Raw genomic sequence first — 19,972 nt, forward strand, 5'->3', positions numbered from 1 at the left:
TCAGCTGGCTTCTTGTCCTCCCATCCTGGCTCTTGTGGGAGGGGCCTTCACATCCCAGTTCCCTCAGGCAAGGTCAGGGTCCACAGAGGAGCCTCTGCTGTCATCCAGGCCTTGAAGACTTTCTTATTTGCTAAAGGCTGGACTCTGACCTGAATGACGAGGCCATGGCTTCTGCTTCTCCAAAAAGAAAATCCCTTAAAGCCATGTGTGACTTGTAGTGTGTTAGTTAGGGTTTTACTGCTGTGAACCGACACCATGACCAAGGCAACTCTTATAAGGACACCATTTAATTAGGGTTTGCTTACAGGTTCAGTCCATTATCATCAAGACAGGAACATGGCAGCATCCAGGCAGGAATGCTGCAAGAGGAGCTGAGAGTTCTGCATCTTCATCTGAAGGCTGCTAGTGGAAGACTATCCCCCAGGCAGCTAGGACAAGGGTCTTAAAGACCACAGTGACACACCTACTCTAACAAGGGACCACACCACCTAGCAGTACCACTCTCTGGGCCAAGCATATACAAACCATCACATGTGGCAGTAACCATGGGAGAACCAATGTGGTCATAATTTTCTCACTCTTCTGTTCCTTGATTTCTGCAGCAATGGCAGCAGTAGTTTAGGTGTGTGGGGTGTGATGTATGTGAGTGTGTGTAGGTGTGTACATGTGTACATATGAGTGTGGGAGGGGCTTCTTCTTACAGTTTTATGAGATAGAGCCTCATCATGTAGTCAGGACTAGCCTGGAACTCTGTACCTTCTGAGTCAACCTCGCAGGACTTGGTCCACAGGTGTGGAGCATCCTGCCATGATGAACATCCACTCCTGCTGGGCAGAGAGAGGTTGGCATGGAGACAGGCTCACCCTCTTGAGGCTGTGTCCTGGGCACAAGTCAACACTTTGTGCTATTGAAGTGGACAGTGGCAATTGATTGATAACCCAGGTGGTTACAGCTAGGGAGAGAGGAACACCCCTGTGACCTCATCACTTGGGAGGCCAATGGGGCAGATCCCCAAGTTCACATCCACCCAGGGCATAGGAGTGGGAGCCCATATTAAAGAAAGATGTGAAGCCTTTGTCCTTTATGGACGGACAGGAGGACGAGGGGGTGGAGGACAGACAGACTGTCTCACATGATGCCTTGAATGATGGCCACATCATGGGTGTGCATCTGAGAACCCACAGAACCATGAGACCCTAAGTCTGAACTAGAAGCTAGCTATGACCTTGCAGATGGCTCATTACAATATCCAGCATGGACCAGTCACCTGTGACAAACCCAGCACAGCTGTGATGCAACTGGTGCCTGCCATCTTCTGGATTTCATTCACTTGCTCTTCATGTTTTACTGAACTGTGTGTGTGTGTGTGTGTGTGTGTGTGTGTGTTCTGTTGTTAACAATCTAGGAGACTATCAAAGGATTTTTCTTTAGTAAGAGTTCAAGGTCAAGAAGGAAGAACAACAGAACCTGTTTAGGATGCTTCAGGCCTCCTGGTCCACAGCCTGCTGTGATGAGGGTTTGACAATCCAAAGAAATGGCTGCAGGAAAAAACCCCAGAGAGTCAGGGAGCCCAGGAGCCAGAGGTGGCAGGTGCAGTGATCTGATTTACATAGCTCCGCCCTTCCAGGGAAGAGGACCCAGCTATGGATATAAGGGGCAGCTGACTCCTGAGGCAAGGCTGCAGTCAGCAAACATTCCTGGCCTCAGGATGGAAGAGGATCTCAGCAGCACTGCAGCTTGTGAGCTGGACAAGTATATAGAGGATCACCTTCTTCCTGACACTACATTTCTTACTGGGGTCAGAGCAGACATTGACTTCATAAGTGCTTTCCTGAAGGAGAGATGCTTCCAAGGTGCCGCCCACCCTGTGAGGGTCTCCAGGGTTGTGATGGTGAGTCCCATTAGCCTGAGCTGACCAGGATGGGGTGGGAGAGGACTCTCAGAAGCCAGACTGCAGTCCTTAGAGGAGAGTGAGTTACCTACCTACTCTGTGCCCAGTGTCCTCATGTATACCCCAGCTATGGCACAGAGCAGAGACCCCACCTGCTGGATGACTGGACTGATGGAACCTCATTGCCCGAGTTTCTATCTGTCAAATGGGACTTTATGATTACAGTCCCTACCTCAGTCACTGTGAAGTCTGCAGAAATGTCATTTTATAATGTCCACCCATCTATGTCAGGTCTGCGAGTGTGTTAGTGATTGTGCTCAGCTTTTTATTTAGGGAGGATCTCTGCAGTGTCACTTGTTATTATTTTCTCAATTATTTTCTTTTTCTGCATTTTGTTTTCTTAATTTTGACATTTTATTCTGTGGCCTCTTAGTAATGCTGCAGACTGTCTGCTGGTATGGTGGTCATACTTCCTTTCAATACTCTGCTAGCATGGGGATCATGACAACAGTTTAATATGTCTGTGGTGATTTTCTCAGTTTATCTCACCAACTACCATCCGATGCCCTTGTATATCAACCTGACCTGCCTCAGAGAGTCCCTTTCCATCACTACATCACGCACGTGCGTGTGCACACACACACACACACACACAAACACAATTCTGGATAGAAATAGATAAAACAAGGGTGTTCATTATTCTGAGTCTGGCTTATCTCCTGTATCACAAGGAGGTCCAGGATAATCTATTTTCCTACAGATTCAATTTCACTCTTCAGGACTGAATACAATTCCACTGCACAGGGGTCAGCTTTCTCCATCCAAGGATCACTCTTGGTGATGGACTCCTACTTTGTTCAGCATCTGGACAGCCCAGCATGGCTCTCCCTGTCCTTTATCATTCTCATCCTTGTCTTTCAGGGGGGCTCCTACGATGAACACACTGCGCTGAAGGGCAGGTCAGAGGCCAACATGGTGGTGTTATTTAACAATCTCACCAGCTTTGAGGATCAGTTAAACTGGCATGGAGAGTTCCTTGAGGAGATTCAGAAACACCTGTGCCAGTTGCAGCAAGAGAAACAATTTAAAGTGAAGTTTGAGTTCCAGAGCTCAGAGCGGCCCAACTCCAGGTCTCTGAGCTTCAAGCTGAACTCCCCTGAGCTCCAGCAGGAGATGGAATTTGATGTGCATCCAGCCTATGATGCCCTGTGTAAGTCAGCCAGCAGTGGAGCCTCAGCCTGCACTTCCTCATGCCCGAATACTCTGTGTGTGTGTGTGTGTGTGTGTGTGTGTGTGTGTGTGTGTGTGTGTGTGTGTGTTGGGGGGACTATGTTCACGTGTGTGCAGATGTCTGTACACATGTGTGGGTAATGGCCAGAGGCCAGCCTTGGATGTCCATTACTTAGGAGCCTGTTTTGGTTGAGAAGTTGACCTGGAGTTTGCTGCCCCACCTTTGTGGATCTTGCAGTGAGGAGCTGGGATCAGGTGTGGCCTGTGCTCTGATGGAGCTGAACCCACCATCTCTTGCACCTGGAGACTCAGGATATCAGTTAGGTACAGCACAGGGCTGGTGGCAGTGGTTGTGCATTGTCCTACAAGTGTCTGTAGGCTGTGAGTCTCCAGCTGGAAACAATTATACTCAGATGTATTCAGGACACATTGGGCTTCCTCCACCTCCAAAAGCCAGGCAAGTTTACTTCCTTGTTTGTTTTGAGAAAGGTAGATCCACCAGCTTCATGTCAGCCTTGCTGGTCAGACAGTGAGCCTGAGAGATTCTCCTGATTCTCTACCTGCCCAGTGCTGGGATTTCAAGTGTGGACACCCTGCACACCCCAAACCCCCACATGCACACACATGTTATACAATTACACATTAATGACCCTCTACATTAAGATCTCTTGATACCAGGCCTGACTGACACACAGTGTGTCTCTAAAACTACAAACTCGACCCAAAGAAAACCAGGAACACCCATGAACAAAACTGGGCTTGGGGAGTTTGGGTAATACTTGAGGTTTTATAGTGACTGAGAGCACAGCACCCCCTCTTGGCCGCTGTAGAACTGCTGCTATTAATTTAGGTACAAGGCAGGCCACTAGTCCTTCCTTGACTTAGAGAAAGGGAAATAGGCCAGAGTCTCAGGCAGCAGGGACTGAGAGGGCCAGCCTGGGAGTAGGACCAGGGCAGCCTGCTGTGGGAAGCTGCAAGAGGCTTAGAACCCTGCTCAGTGGAGGGGGCTCAGAGGGGGTGACTTAGAAATGAGCTGGGAGGGGGCTCCCCCAGAAGCCGGTGTTGCTCATGGACTTGCCCAGCCCGAGGCAGCTTTCCAGTGGGACAGGAACTCTATAGTGGAAGCACTGTCTTGGGAATGCTTGTGTGGATGACACCAAAGAGGACCACAGCCCTCACCCAGGTGGCTTAGCAAATGAGACCTACTGTGTGCTGGTCCTGAAATAGTAAATATGTTTTTTAGAACTTTATGTAACAGTGGGGTATGGGACTTGTCCCAAGCTCCATCAGTTAGTGATTTGGGTTTGTGCCAGCATCAAAGCCTGATGGATGGTGTGGCCTGCTGCAACCATGGCTACACACCTGCAGACACCTAAGACCCAGCCTGCTGCCTCGAAGTGCACCCACAACCACACATAACTACACACACAACAATGCCACAGCCTGATTCCTGCCCACAGTAAAACTTTGTGGGACACAAAGACACCACCACCATATCCTGAAGCTCTCAGGGCTTGGACAATCAACACCACATGACATTGAGACACTACCAAGATTTGTGCACTGCACACACACAGTACTTAGAAGACAGCTCAGTGGTTAAGGGTGACTGCTGCACAAGCATGAGGACCTGAGTTCAAATCCCCAGCACCCACCTAAGCTTAGGAAGTTCCTCACATTGACCTGCATCCCTGGAACTATGGGGACAGAGACAGCAGAATCTCTGGCACCTGATGAAAGCCAGTCAAGTCCATGTTCACAGAGAGACCCTGCTGCAAAGGGAGGGGTGACAAACTATAAAGGAAGATGCCTCATCTCCTCTTGTGCCCTCTGAATATGTGTTTGCCCCATCCATGCTGACACAACCCACCCATCAACTCAAAATAGCACAGAGACTGTATGCACGAGATAAGATAGACAACTGAGGTAGAATTCTCCACAGTACACCAGCACATGGTTGGCTATTATCAGATGACCATGTAGCTTTCTTGTGAGTGACCACAGTGTGCTGTTTCCTCCAGGCCTGGGAGTAAGGCATCTTACTAGGAGCAGTTGGTGGCACAGACTTTCCAGGCCCAATTCCTGTGCACAGTCCAGAGGTGTGGAGGGCGCGTGGCTGTATGGGGAGTGATGCTTACTGTGGACAAAATTTGCCTTGTTCACTGAACCCCATAGAGAGCGATTGTGACCCTAGAGAGAAGGAAGATCCTCAGAGCAGGGTTGAGTCTAAACATGAGTGACACTTCCTTTGTAGATGAACTGAGAAACTATAAGCACCTTGGATGGGACGTCTACAACATAATCTATGCCCAACTCATCAGTGAGTGCACCGCCCTGAACAAGGAGGGAGAGTTCTCCATGTGCTTCATAGACCTCCAGCAAAAGTTCCTGAGGGATCAGCCACCCGAGCTGTGGAATGTCATCCGTATGGTCAAGCACTGGTATCAACTGGTAAGGCATCTGGCCCAGACACTTTGGACCCTGTGTAGAGAATGTGGATGCAGGCCCGAGAAGAGGTCTAGTCTAGCTTGCTGTCTATTTACATGCTAACGTTAACACATGACCCAGAGTACCTTGGGAAGAAAAGGTCTTACTTAGCTACACATCCCAGTCACAGGGCATCACTGAGGGAAGTGACTGAAGCAGAGACCAGGGAGGAATTCTGCTCACTGCCTTCATCTCCATGGGTCATTCAGATAGTTTTATTATACAGCACAGACACTCAGGCATGGCACCAACCACATCCATCACTGATCAGGAAACTGTCCACACAGACTACCCTAAACCAGACTGATTGAGGGACTGTCTTGATTAAGGGTGCCTCCTGCTCAATGACCCTAGCTTATGGCTAGTTGGCAAAAACTCACTTTCACAAATAACCCATTTTCAAATTGATGCTCTCACACACACTCCTCCTGATCCATAACCTTCCCTTTCTTGACTTTTTAAAAAGATATAATTTCAATATCATGCCATAAAACACAATCTAGCCTTAGGAATCTAAAAGGGTTCTCTCTCTCTCTCTCTCTCTCTCTCTCTCTCTCTCTCTCTCTTTGAAATTTCAATATATAACAAGATTAGTTTCTCAAGAATGTGCTCATTTAAAATTTACAACACCAGTTAAATTCATTCTTCCTGCAAGAGGTCACTGTCACAATCAGATAAAAAACAATGAAACCCCATCAGAGCCAAAACCTCAGTATCCGATATCTGGGACTCCCAGTTCTCTGAGCTTCTCGGGCTCTGCCATCCACAGCTCACACAGCTGGTCTCAGGCTCAGGTCAGCTCTGTTCTCACATTGCTCTGTTCCTAGCAGTCATCCCCTGCTCAGGACAAGTCCAGTGTCTGGGGGTCACCACTGCCATTGAGACTGCACTTCCCCAATGGCTTCTCCTGGCATCTCTCAGTGCCAGGCCTCAGCTGCTTTGCAAGGCCCCTTAAGTCCTGCAGGTTTCATGGGACTTGTGACTTGGGAGACCTCTCTGCAGTTCCAGGTGTGGCTGACACCTGGAGATGCAGTCTTGGGACCCCTGGACCAGGGCTTCTGTTTGCTGACCCTGGGGAAACCCTTCCTAGAATCCTTGGCCCCATCCTGCCATTCTCTGCTTAATCAGAACAGATTTTCACCCCCAGCTGATGAGAAACCCCTGATTCCTCATGCAAACATAGCACACAAGCAGCCCAGATGGGGTCCTTGCTTTCCTCTGAAACTTCACTCCAGCCTCTGTCACCTGCCTGCCTCTCAGCCCTCCTGTCTTCCAGGTCCCCACAAACAGCCTGTCAGGCTCTCAGCTCTCAACAGCTTTCCAACCCAAAGTTCCATCATCCTTCCTCAGTCCTCTCCAGGAGCAACATGGCGGGTCAGTCACAGCAGGGCCCCCTCCCTAGGACCAGTTCTGTCCTCGTTTGCTCCGACGGCTGTGGTAAAGATGATGCTGGAAAGTAAACTGGGGAGAAAAGGGATTGTCTGCCTCACATCCCTGCATCCCACTCCATCACTGAGGGAAGCAGAGGCCATGGAGGAACTCTGCTGGCTGCCTGATACCCTTGGGCAGTCTTTTTTTTTTTTTTTTTTTTTTTTTTTTCACACTTTTTAAAAATTTCATCTGTATTTATCTTTTAAAGCAGAATGTGACTGGGCACTATTATTCCCATTCACAAGCCTTGCCAAGAGTTACAAGACCTAGGGAAACTTAAGGGGTTGGTTTGTTCTTGGTACTTTTGGAAAACAAGCCACTTGGGGAATTCCTCTGTCAAGTTGTTTTAACTTGTGTTGACTTCTAAGACTAGTACATGCAGAATTAACTACAGGGAATGAAAAGTTTAAGATGTAACTTAAGCCATCTTAATTTGGTCTACTAAGGAATCCAGCTCAACAGCTAAACACTTCAGACCACACAGTTAACATTAACAGCAGGTTACGTCTTACAAGAAACGTACTATCAACCTTTTGAGTCAAACCTATAGTATCACAGTATCACATGTAGAAACTTTATCTTCCCCTTAGTTTTCATGCCACACAGATGTTTTAAATGTTAACATGTGTGATGAAATAGATGTGCTTCTGGTTTTCCTTCATTCTGGTGCAGTAGTCCTTCAGAGACACCATCTCATCCCCGGAAGCAAATGTGTAGTACCACAACAGCTCTGAAAGCTTCTTCCAATTTTGAGAGTCTTCATGAATTCCAAGCTTTATGTTTTTTGAGAACTGCTCATAAAACTTTTTGTAGTTCTCTTTATCTTCTGCCAGTTCAGTAAATAGTTCTAAGCATTTCTTGACCAAATTCTTTCTGATAACTTTCAGAATTTTGCTTTGTTGTAGCATCTCATGGGAAATGAGGGAGAGCCTCAGAATCTACCACCCCTCTAATGAAATTCAGATACTCAGGGATTAACTCCTCACAGTTATCCATGATAAAAACTCTGCAAACATACAACTTGATGTTGTTCTTTTTCTTTCTGTTTTCAAATAGATCAAAAGGAGCTCATCTTGGGACAAAAAGAAGGGCCTGGAATTCTAATTGCCCTTCAACAGAAAAATGCTTTACTGCCAAACGTTCTTCCCAATCAATCGTTGGTTAAGCTCTTGTAGAACTCTCCATATTCTTCATTAGTAATGTCATCAGGATTCCTGGTCCAAATCGGCTTTGTTTTGTTGAGTTCTTCTTGATCTACGTACCTTTTCGTTTATCTTCTTCTTTTTTTCTTCTTGTCACCATCCTTCTCTTCTTCTTCTTCTTCTTCTTCTTCTTCTTCTTCTTCTTCTTCTTCTTCTTCTTCTTCTTCTTCTTCTTCTTCTTCTTCTTCATCAGAACCAACATCTTCTATTCCAGGCTTGTCATCAGACTCCTTTTCTTCTCTTTCTTTTACAGTGCTCATATATGAAATTCTCAAAAAGGAATCCAGTTTTTTAAAATGTTCAACAGATTACTAGCATCTTACAATATGAAAATAAATATGACCTATAATTATGCTGAAGGACACTTTAACTCACCACAAACTTTAAAGTTTAAAATGAAATCAATAAAAATTATTTTGCCCAGCATACTAACAAAAACCACAATAATGTTTTATAATTCAAAGTATTTCTGAGAACAAGAAAATGGATTGTCTGGAGCTAAGTCAGCAGAGCCAGGGGACACTGTGTGTTATTTCTTTTTTGTTTCTTTTTTTTATTATTATTATCAAATCATAATTTTTACTTTTTAACATGGGGGTTATAAACACAAAAATGCAGAAAGTGGGGAAGGGGATGACACAGGAGCATAGGTGTTCAAGGGGAGTACAGATATCTTTCAGAACAAAGTATCAGCTGGGTGAAGGTCACTATGACTCTGCCTGTGATTCACTTGTCCTTATTTAATTTGGAACTTTCTGCCAAGGCTGCCTATTTACAAGGTCTATGATTACTCAGGCTGGTAGATTTCCATAAAAGCTGCCTGTTTACAATAGTTTATAGACATCTGTTTCAGTGTTTTTCCATAGAGACCCAAGATTTTGTGTTAGCAGGCATGTATGTCAGGCCTATTACTGATTTTAGGCTTATGGCTGATTTTAGGCCTTCAGTGTATAAGCAGGGCTGCCCCTGACATCTCCTCCCTCCTCCAAGTATAGAAGGGCTGTGGTGATTCTAATCTTGCCAAGGCGGGGATAGAGGCCTGACATCCAGTAATTATAGGGGACCTTGTAGTGGCTCCAGTCCTCCTGTCGTTGTCCAGTGAGGCATGATGGCCATACCTGTCCCGATGTCTTTTTCCTGGAGAGGGGATACTTTTGACATCAACCCCTATGCAGTCAGGCTTGTCCCTCAGGGAACCCAGAAACATATTTTTAACTTTTATTTATATTCCCTTGCAGTGCTTAGCCTTGCAGCCTAAGCAAGAATTCAGATGGCCAGACAGAGGGGGTTCTGGGTGCCCCCTCTCTGCTTGGTCTAGGGGCAGAAGTCCCCTTTTCGGTTGGGTGGAGTTGGGACTTGGGAGCACCCTGGATAGACTAACATCCTCATCTAGAGTCTCGTGGTCCTCCATAGCTAACTTATGATAATGTATCTGAATAGATTTTGCTATCAGATTATCTATCTGTTGTTTTACAAAGTTAGTCAGCCTATTTAAGGCCCAGGGACCAAAGGAAATAAGCAAAAATAACCTAATTAATGGTCCCAAGATGGAAGGAAGTAGGGTTAACAATCATGGAGAGGTTGAAGACCAATTCTTGTACTAGCTCTCATCTTTTTCTTTCTGTCTCTGTCTTTTCTCAAGACCTTCTCTGGCCTTTTTCATGCTCTCTTTAATCATCCCTGTTTTGTCTATGTAAAAGCAGCATTCTTCTTTAAGGGCTGTACACAGTCTAGAGCTGTACTATTGTAAAAGAGGAAATCAAGTCCAATAAAGTCCTTTGCAACTTTTGGGGATCGCATCAGACAGTGAAACGAGGAATTTCTTCAGATTAGTGATGTCAGTCTAGACCTGTTTGATGTCCTTGTCAAAGGCCCATTGGAGGTCTGAGTTGTATAGGTTCAGAGGCCAGCATCAGGATTAAAACACTAACAGCAGACATCGCGGGTGATTAATTTTTACCTGGAAAGAAAAAAAAGAAGGGAATTCTCAGGGAAATTTCTCTTCCCTGGATGTCAATTGTTATTCATCTTATTTAAAATTGGGCCTGGTTTTGTGGAGGTATCTATTTAGTTCATTAATCTTTTTGGTGGCCATTTAGCTGTGCCTTCTGTGGTATCAAACAGGCATATCAATCCTCAACCCCATATAGGAACTGGGTCCTGGCCATTCCATTTAAGGGTAAAAGGGTCCTTCCACATAGTTGTGGCATAGTTTTTATTGGTCTCAGTGATGCCAGAGGCAATCAGCGGCAGATTTGCCATGAGCTTTCAGTTTTAGAAAGATAAGAGTAAACAAGGCATGCCCCTTCCACCCTCAGAGATTCATGAAGACACTATTTAAAGAAATATAATTCTTTATTAATAGTTTCTTTTATCAAAGGACTATTATAAAATAGCCAACATTTAATCAATCTATATAATAATTAATGAGAGCTTCTTCTACTTTTTGTAAAATTACTCCTCTTTTGTCAATTAATTGTTGAGGGAAATTAGGATTTGCATCTGTCTTGAGAATATTAATTTTTTTGGCCAGACCCATTATCTGGGTTTTTTTTTTCTTGGATATTTTACGTATTTACCTTTCACTGTTATCTCCTTTTCCTTTCTCCCCCAAAACCCCTTATCCCATACCCCCTCTTCCAATTTTTATGAGGGTCTGCTCCCACCATTCTCCCAATCCCGCCTCCTTGCTCTCGCATTCCCCAACACTATGGGTCCAATCTTTCAGGGACCATGGCCCTTCATTTCCATTGCTGCCTAACTAAGCCACCCTCTGTTACCTATACAAGTGGAGCCATGAGTCCCTCCCTTTCTGTTCTCAGGCTGGAGGTTTAGACCCTGAGAGCTCTGGTTGAGTATTTTGCTACTCCTTCAAAAAAAAAAAAAAAAACACCCACAGTTTGGTCTTCCTTCCTCCTCTTGAGTTTCATGTGGTCTATGCATTGTGTCTTAGGTATTGTGAGCTTTTGGGCTAATATTCACTTATCAGTGAGTGCATGCCATGTATGTTCTTTTGGGAGTGGGTTACCTCACTCAGGATGATATTCTCAAGCTCCATCCATTTGCCTAAGAATTTCATGAACTCATTGTTTTTAATAGCTGAGTGGTACTCCATTGTGTAAATATGCCACATTTTCTGTATCCATTCTTTTGTTGAAGGACATCTGGGTTCTTTTCAACTTCTGGCTATTATAAATAAGGCTGCTATGAACATAGTGGAGCATGTGTCCCTGTTGTATGTTGAAACATCTTTTGGGTATATGCCCAGGAGTGGTATAGCTGGGTCCTCAGGTAATACTATGTTCAATTTTCTGAGGTACTCCAGACTGATTTCCATACTGGTTGTACCAGCTTACAATCCCACCAACAATGGAGGAGTGTTCCTCTTTCTCCACATCCTTGCCAGCATCTGCTGTCACCTGTGTTTTCAATCTTAGCCATTCTGACTGGTATGAGGTGGAATCTCAGTGTTGTTTTCATTTGCATTTCCCTGATGACTAGGGATGTTGAACACTTCTTTAGGTGCTTCTCAACCATTCGAGATTCCTCAGTTGAGAATTTGTTTATGTAGTTGTGGGGAGCCGACAGAAAGCGGCTATCATCCTTGCACCCATCTTGAGCCATATACCCTGACCAGAGACTTGATTACATTAGCCTCCAACAGCTGAGCACACTCTGATAGCATCTTGCTTTAGATACCCAGGATTTTCCCTTGGGGGTGTGAGACTTAAAGGTGTGTGACTTAAGGGCATGACTTAGAGATCAGATTTAGAGACAAGACCTAAGGGCATGATTAAAGGCGTGACTTAGAGGTGTGGCTTAGTAGTGAGGCATATAAAAGGCGAGAGGCAGACAGGGAAAGCAACAGATTACTTGACATTAGGTAGAAGACACTTGACTCTAGAGAGTACCACTTGGAGTTAGTGAGTAGGAATTGGAACGGATTATTAGGCACTTGGGAGTACAACTTGGAACTAGGAGTTAGAGAGTACAACTTAGAGTGCAACTTGGAGTAGGAATTAGGCATTGAGGAAGAAGACACTTGGACTAGAGAACTCGGAAGAAGAAGTATTAGGTATTAGGCACTTAGCACTTGGAAGAAGTAACTTGGAACTTGGAGGCACTAGGGACTAGGAACTCAAGACTTGGGACTTAGAAGAGAGACTGAAGAATAAACGAGATTGAACCACACTCTGTCTGGTCTCCATTCCTCGTGTCCGTCCTCACCTTCTCTCTTGCTGAACCCTGACCCGTGGACAGGAGCTGCTTGGGACAGTGCAGGACAATTGAGCCCCCAAGGCTTCTGGCAGTGCAGGTTCCAACACTGACAGAACGGTCCTAGACACTTGGGCCCCCAAACGTGGGGCAGCTCGGGCCGCAACATTTTTGGCCCCCAAACATGGGGCAGAGTGGTTCTCAACATATAGTGAATTATGTTGATGGACTTCCGTATATTGAACCAACCCTACATTCCTGGGATAAAGCCTACTTGATCATGATGGATGATTGTTTTGATATGTTCTTGGATTCTGTTCTCGAGAATTTTATTGAGTATTTTTGCATCCATATTCATTAGGGAGATGGTCTGAAGTTCTCTTTCTTTGTTGGGTTTTTGTGTGGTTTAGGTATGAGTGTGATTGTGGCTTCATAGAATGAATTGGGTAGTGTTCCTTCTATTTCTACTTTGTGGAACAGTTTGAAAAGAATTGGTATTAGGTCTTCCTTGGAGGTCTGATTGAATTCTGCACTGAAACCATCTGATCCCGGACTACTTTTTTTTTTTTTTTTTTTTTTTTTTTGGTGGGTAGACTTTTAATGACTGCTTCTATTTCTTTCAGGGTTATGGGACTGTTTGGATGGTTTATCAGCTCCTGATTTAACATTGGTAACTGGTATTTGTCTAGAAAGTTGTCCATTTTATCCAGATTTTCCAATTTTGTTGAGTATAGGCTTTCGTCGTAGTAGGATCTGATGATTTTTTGGATTTCCTCTGTTTCTGTTATGTCCCCCTTTTCAGTTCTGATTTTATTAATTTGAATACTGTCTCTCTGCCCTCTGATTAGTCTGGCTAAGGGTTTATCTATCTTGTTGATTTTCTCAAAGAACCGGCTCCTGGTTTTATTGATTCTTTGTATACTTCTTTTTGTTTCCATTTGGTTGATTTCAGCCCTGAGTTTATTTCCTCTCGTCTACTCCTCTTGGGTGTATTTGCTTCTTTTTGTTCTAGAGCTTTCAGGTGTGTTGTCAAACTGCTAGTGTATGCCCTCTCCGGTTTCTTTTTGTAAGCACTTAGAGCTATGAGTTTTCCTCTTAGCACCACTTTCATTGTGTCCCATAGGTTTTGGTATGATGTGTCTTCATTTTCATTAATTAAAAGTCTTTAATTTCTTTCCTTATTTCTTCCCTGACCACATTATCATTGAGTAGAGTATTGTTCAGTTTCCATGTGAGTGTGGGCTTTCCCTTGTCTTCCTGTTTGCGTATCCACCCTGTTAGCCTATGTCTTTTTATTGGGGAATTGAGTTCATTGATGTTAAGAGATATTAAGGAGAGGAGATTGTTGCTTCCTGTTATTTTTGTTAACAGTGGAGGCATTGTTTCTGTGGCTATCTTCTTTGGGATTTGTTGGAAGAGGCTTACTTTCTTGCTCTTTCTGGGGTATAATTGCCCTTCTTATATTGGAGCTTTCCTGCTATCATCCTTTATAGTGCTGGGTTTGTGGAAAGATATTGTGTAAATTTGGTTTTGTCATAGAATATCTTGGTTTCTCCATCTATGGTAATTGAGAGTTTTGCTGGGTATAGTATCCTGGGCTGGCATTTGTGTTCTCTTAGGGTCTGTATGACATCTGTCCAGGATCTTCTAGCTTTTATAGTCTCTGGTGAGAAGTCTGGTGTAATTCTGTTAGGTCTGCCTTTATATGTTACTTGGCCTTTTTCCCTTACTGCTTTTAAAATTCTTTCTTTGTTTTGTGCATTTTGTGTTTTGATTATTATGTGACGGGAGGTATTTCTTTTCTGGTCTAGTCTATTTGGCGTTCTGTAGGCTTCTTGGATGATTATGGGCATCTCATTCTTAAGGCTAGGGAAGTTTTCTTCTATAATTTTATTGAAGATACTTATTGGCCCTTTAAGGTGGGAATCCTCACTTTCTTCTTTACCTATTATCCTTAGGTTTGGTCTTCTCATTGTGTCCTGAATTTCCTGGATGTTTTGTGTTAAGAACTTTTTGCCTTTTGTGTTTTCTTTGACAGTTGTGTTAATATTTTCTATGGTATCTTCTTCACCTGAGATTCTCTCTTCTATCTCTTGTATTCTGTTGGTGATGCTTGCATCTATGACTCCTGATTTCTTTCCCAGGTTTTCTATATCCCTGTTAGTCTCCCTTTGTGATTTCTTGATTGTTTCTACTTCCATTTTTATGTCCTGGATGGTTTTGTTCAATTCCTTCACCTGTTTTGTTGTCTCCTCTTGTAATTCTTTAAGGGATTTTTGTGTTTCCTCTTTAAGTGTTTTCACCTGTTTATCTGTGTTCTCCTCAATTTCTTTCAGTGTGTTATTTATGTCCTTCTTAAACTTCTCTATCATCATCATTAGAAGTGATTTTAGATCTGACTCTTGCTTTCCTGGTGATATGGGTAATTCAGGACTTTCTAATGTGGGAGAACTAGGTTCTGATGAAGCTGAGTACTCTGGGTTGCTGGTGCTTGTGTTCTTGTGCTTGCCTTTCGCCATCTGGATCTCCTTGGTGCTACCTGAGCTGTCTCTGACTAGAGCCATGTCTTTCCTATTATCTTGGTTGTGTCAGAACTGTTTGGGATGAGTGATTCTGTTGGGGTTAGAGCTGAGGTCCAAGATCTGCTCAGTGTTCAGGCAGAAACAGGAAGGAACCAGTGCTCTGGGCCAGGAGTGAATTCCTGTGTCCCTGTGGGTCCCGGTTACTCCATTTGGGTAGAGTATTGCTGTCTCCTGACCTGAGATACTGCCCAGGTTAGAACTCCTGGGAGCCCTGCCACCTCTGGGTTTTGCAAGGTTGGGTACAGAGCTGCCTCCTGGGATCTACTCTGTGCTCGGGGACCAGACAGGAAGGAACCGGTACACCTGGGTCCCAGTGGGTCCCAGTTACTTTCTATTTGGTCTGAGTGTTGCTGCCTCCTTACCTAAGATACTGCCCAGCTTAGAGTTCCTGAGAGCCCGTTTCCTCTGGGTTCTGTGAGATTGGGTGCAGAGCTATCTCCCAGGATCTACTGAACCCTCAGGCCCAGACCAGAAGGTACCAGTGCTCCTGGCAAGGACTGAATTCCTGGGTCCCTATGTGCCCTGGTTACTCCCTGTTTGGGGTGAGTGTTGCTGATTCCTTACCTGAGATACTGCCCTTATACTGAGATACTGGTTAGAGCTCCTAGTAGCCCCACTTTATCTGGGTTTTGTGAGGTTGGGTGCAGAGCTGCCGCTGGTGATCCGCTCAGTGCTCAGTGGGGCCCAGCAATCAGTCTGATTTTTAAAAACATCTCAGGACCTCCTGCCTAGGACAGGGAATGCCCACAATGGGCTGGGTCCTCCCACACTGATCAAGAAAATGCCCCACAAGCCTGACTCCAGGCCAGGCTGATGGAGGCACTTTCTCATTTGTGGGCCCATCTTCTCCAGATGGCACTCTGTGTCAGATTGACAAAGAGAAATAAAAATGGCACAAGTTGAGAAAGTAGAAAATGGAGGGGGAAAAGTAGTTAGAAATGGAGCAGAGCAGAGGGGTTCAGAGAAACAAGGGTTTGGGGGAACAGCAAGGGAACATGATGCTGTAGGAGGGAGAGGGAATGGGAGGGAGGAAGGACTTTCCATGCTTGTTCTAAGTGATTTTCTCTAGTCCACTTTTTAGTCAGCTAACTCTCTTTTTAGCTGTGTCTAACTTACTGTTCCATTGTGGCTGCTTCATTTGTGTCTCTGACTATCTGCTTCCTTCTTTGGAGAACCCTTCCTGCCAATTTCTGTGCTTTCTATTTTCCTGTTATTCCAAGCTATTACCTTTTTAAATGGGTGATTTCTTAGTATTTTCTGGAATTTTTAAATATGTGTGTGATGTTTGTATATACCTGTTCGTAGGATCACGTGTCTTTGTGTGTGCTTGTGTGTGCATAAGGATGTGGAGGTCAGAGCATGAGGGCAGGTCCTCAGTCATGCCCCACCTTGTGTAATCAGTCAGGGTCTCACACATGGCACTCAGTGTGCTGGGTCAGCAGGTCTGCACAGTCCCGTGGCCCCCGGAAGCCACATCTCCACCCTCTTAAACTAGAAATAAGAGTCAGCTTCCTCAAGAGCCTGACACTCATGTAGACACTGGGGTCTGACCTCTAATTCTCACCCCTGCACAGGGAGGGAGGCACTTCACCCCTGAACCATCTCTCTGGCCCCTTCCATGTTACTTCAGAGACCATAGCGATCACTCCTTTTGTCCCACCCTCATTCCTAGCTGTCACTCATGGTGTCTTGATTCCTCCTGTGCCTGCTAGTGAATGCTGTCTTTGTGGAGCACACAGGGTCAGTCTCAACCACTCAGCTCTTGGTTATAGCACAGGAGGAGCCTAAGACTGAATCTAAATGACTGGGTGTGGCTGTGTGACAATAAACCTGCAATTGAGCCTGTGAGCAGTGGACCCCACACAACAACTGAGAGCCCCGTTTTTCTCATTGCCTTTCTCTTCTCAGTGTAAGGAGAAGCTGAGGAAGCCGCTGCCCCCAGTGTACGCCCTGGAGCTGCTCACAGTGTATGCCTGGGAATGCGGGGTCAAAGACAGATCTGGACTACATGTAGCCCAGTGCTTCCGAAGTGTCTTAGACCTGATCACTGACTATTTGAGTCTTCTAGTCTACTGGAGATGGTGTTGTGAATTTAAACATGAGATCTCTGACTACCTGAACAGACAGCTCCAAAAAGACAGGTAGCTTGTCCCTGCGTGGCTCAGCTCCCCATGGATGTCAGGCTGCAGTCCTGTGAGAAGGGGGAGGTGGGAGCTCTGTGTCCATGCAGCATCTCCTGCACTGGGCACTGTCACCTGACTGACATGAGGCCCTAATGCCCTGGGAGGTGGGGGTGAGGAGGGCTCTCTTGTCTGTGATGAGGAGACCAAGGCTCTGACACTGTCCAGACCCAAGCAGCAAAGGATGGGAGGACATGGAGTGGGAACTGAGATTATCCAACAGTAACAGCATCATAAGGGCTGTGAGGTACCAAGACCAGCGGTGGACAAATTACCTGTAAATAACAGAGTACTATGTCACCCTAGGGAGTGACATGTCCTGGTCCTGTGTTTGTTCAGTTTTCCCATGACACTGGCTGGTCCAACTCTCCTCATCTCACAGATCAGAGAGCCTGAGGGGTCTGCCCCAGGACACACAGCTACTAAAGGGTAGAGGATTCGAACCCAGGCCTTCCAGGTCATACCCAAGGATCCCTCCAGTCTTGCTGTATGCTCTGAGGCAGGGACAAAGGACAAACTTTGGATAGAGATGCTCTCTGGGCTCCTCCTCTGTTCTTGTGCAGTGGTACCTGAGGTACTGGCCAGCTGCTCAATTCCCTCCCTGAATGTTGCTCTGTAGGCCTGTGATCTTGGACCCAGCTGACCCAACATGGAACGTGGCTGGTTCAAACAAACAGGCCTGGCACCTGCTGGCAAATGAAGCTATGATCTGGACACAGTTGATTTTCTTTGTGAACTCTGATATGTCCCTTTTGAGTGGCTGAGATGTACCGGTGAGATCCTGTCATCATCCTGTCCTTTAGCACACAGCTTCAGTCAGCCCATCTACTTGGATAATATTCTCACTGACACGTGGTCTGTTTCTTAAGTTCTCCACGTTCCTGTGGAGGGCTGCTGCTTACCTTCTTTTACAGCCATTTTAGTGCCATTCAGAGTTAGTATGGGCTGGCAAGATGGCTCAGTGTGTAAGCATACAGCCAACACTGAAGACCTGGGTTTGATCCTTAAAATCCATATGGTACCAGGAAAAAAATACATACCCAGCCAAGTTGTCCTGTGACCTTCATCTCTGTGCTGTTACACATGTGGACAAGCACACACATACACAGGTACTCCCAGACAAACAGATGCATAGACTCTGACAGCTGAATCCACTGGCTCAGGAACACTCCACTAGAGAGTGTCAGGGCTGTGGAGGAGTCTGAAACCACTGTCAGGTCCATGAAGCAGCCTGTCTTTCCTGTCTCATTGTCATGTGACCAATGGGACTCAGCGGGGCTGTATCACAGCCACAGAGGCACAGAGGGACCTGCACTTGGACCTTTCCCCTCCTGGGGCAGGGTCTGCCTGACGCTAGGGAACAAATGATACCACGTGTGACCTCAGGGTGGGGATGAACATGGCTGCAGGGATGTGGGAGAGAAACCTCAGGAGGTCAGGAAGGAGGTGAGAGGGACCTGGAGGGAGGCAGCTGTGGGAACAGTGGCCTGTAGGGCTGTCCTGAAGCAGAGAGGTAGCTAGGCCATGTCTCCCATTTGGCAGATCTGTTAATGTAGGTCCTTCCTGTGGGGCCATACGTACCCTCAAGGGGCATTGTCAAAGGTGTCCTTATGGCCATCTTTCCAACCTCTGTGTGTGCTGCCCCTCTTTCTCAGGAGCTTCATATTTACAGTCATGGTACCCACCCTCAGGGCTGGTTTACACCCCCCTTCTGGAAGCAATGCAGGCTCCTGACATGATTGTATGGTTTTTCATTGCAGCCAGAGAAAGCATGTGTCTTCCTGTGAACACCCAGCACTTGGTCAGGAGGCTCCGGAGTCAGGGGCATGTGCTGCTCTGCTGCAAGACCTTGACCTAGAGGACAGGATGCTGCTCTAGGCTCCAGTGAGGGGCATCCAACCTGGGATCAGACTGCAGGCTTCTGATCCCTGCCTGCCCATGGACAGCATCCTCACAGCCTGCGTCCTCTGCCTTACCCTCCAACAGTGCTCTCTGGGAGTCAGACTCTGAAGGAAAGAGAACTCAAGCTTGCTGTCCATCTGTCCAGCTGTTGGGAAGCTCCATCCAACAGTGTCTGATCAGCTATAATAAGGGACAGTAAGCTATGAGGATGTGTGCACTCTCCGGGATGGGGCCTTAGAATTGTGTGTCTCTGTCTGTCTCTGTCTCTCTCTCTTTGTGTGTGTGTGTGTGTGTGTGTGTGTGTGTGTGTGTTTCATGCTCAACTAGAGTCATCTATTGAGTACTTGTTATATTCTCTACATGGGTTCAGTTACTGGGCAACTAGCCATAGACAGTACAGGACCAAGTGCTACAGTGTTTGATGTTGGGTGGCTTGGGAAGCTTCCAGATCTCTTATGCATGAAACAGAGACAAGAATCCTTGGCTCCTTCTGGCCGTGCTCCCATGACATGATTCAAGACCTTCCTCATCCCACACAGAATCTGTTCACCAGCTGCACATGACCCTGAAGCCCTGGGAATCTGGCCCGTGTGCATCGAGTGTGCACTGTTTCTGCAGCACGCAGGCTGAGGTTCACAGCAGGGCAGGAAAACAAAATTGCATGGAAACTGTGACCAATGATGACTTTAAAATTTAGTTGTCTGTGTGAGAATGAGATTTGAAGCAATGGATTAAATCACAATGTAATAACTCAAACTAAAATGAATTAATTTATTCTCCCTCCTTTCCCTTTGTTCTTTCTAGCTTGCCTGCCTCCTCCCTTCCTTTTCTTTTCTTTTCTTTTCTTTTTTT

General features: G+C 45.7%; 1 protein-coding gene across 1 annotated transcript; it reads left to right on the top strand.

Moving 5' to 3' along the window:
• The first annotated feature begins 1,704 nt into the window (after positions 1–1,704).
• Positions 1,705–17,982, top strand: LOC143437705 (inactive 2'-5'-oligoadenylate synthase 1D-like). The gene is made up of 5 exons (XM_076922665.1): positions 1,705–1,891; positions 2,813–3,101; positions 5,376–5,572; positions 16,947–17,179; positions 17,838–17,982. The coding sequence occupies exons 1-5, from the start codon at positions 1,709–1,711 to the stop codon at positions 17,980–17,982; spliced, it is 1,047 nt and encodes a 348-aa protein (XP_076778780.1). The 5' UTR covers positions 1,705–1,708.
• The last annotated feature ends 1,990 nt before the right edge of the window (positions 17,983–19,972 follow it).

The sequence above is a fragment of the Arvicanthis niloticus genome, chromosome 24, assembly GCF_011762505.2.
Source record: "Arvicanthis niloticus isolate mArvNil1 chromosome 24, mArvNil1.pat.X, whole genome shotgun sequence".
NCBI classification, from domain to species: Eukaryota; Metazoa; Chordata; class Mammalia; order Rodentia; family Muridae; genus Arvicanthis; species Arvicanthis niloticus.

Bases quoted from the DNA above. Each gene is read 5' to 3' on its own strand.
- LOC143437705 (XM_076922665.1), top strand. From the start codon at position 1,709: ATGGAAGAGGATCTCAGCAGCACTGCAGCTTGTGAGCTGGACAAGTAT. The intron at 5,573-16,946 runs GTAAGGCATCTG...TTCTCTTCTCAG, and splicing joins TCAAGCACTGGTATCAACTG to TGTAAGGAGAAGCTGAGGAA. The intron at 17,180-17,837 runs GTAGCTTGTCCC...GTTGCTCTGTAG, and splicing joins AGACAGCTCCAAAAAGACAG to GCCTGTGATCTTGGACCCAG.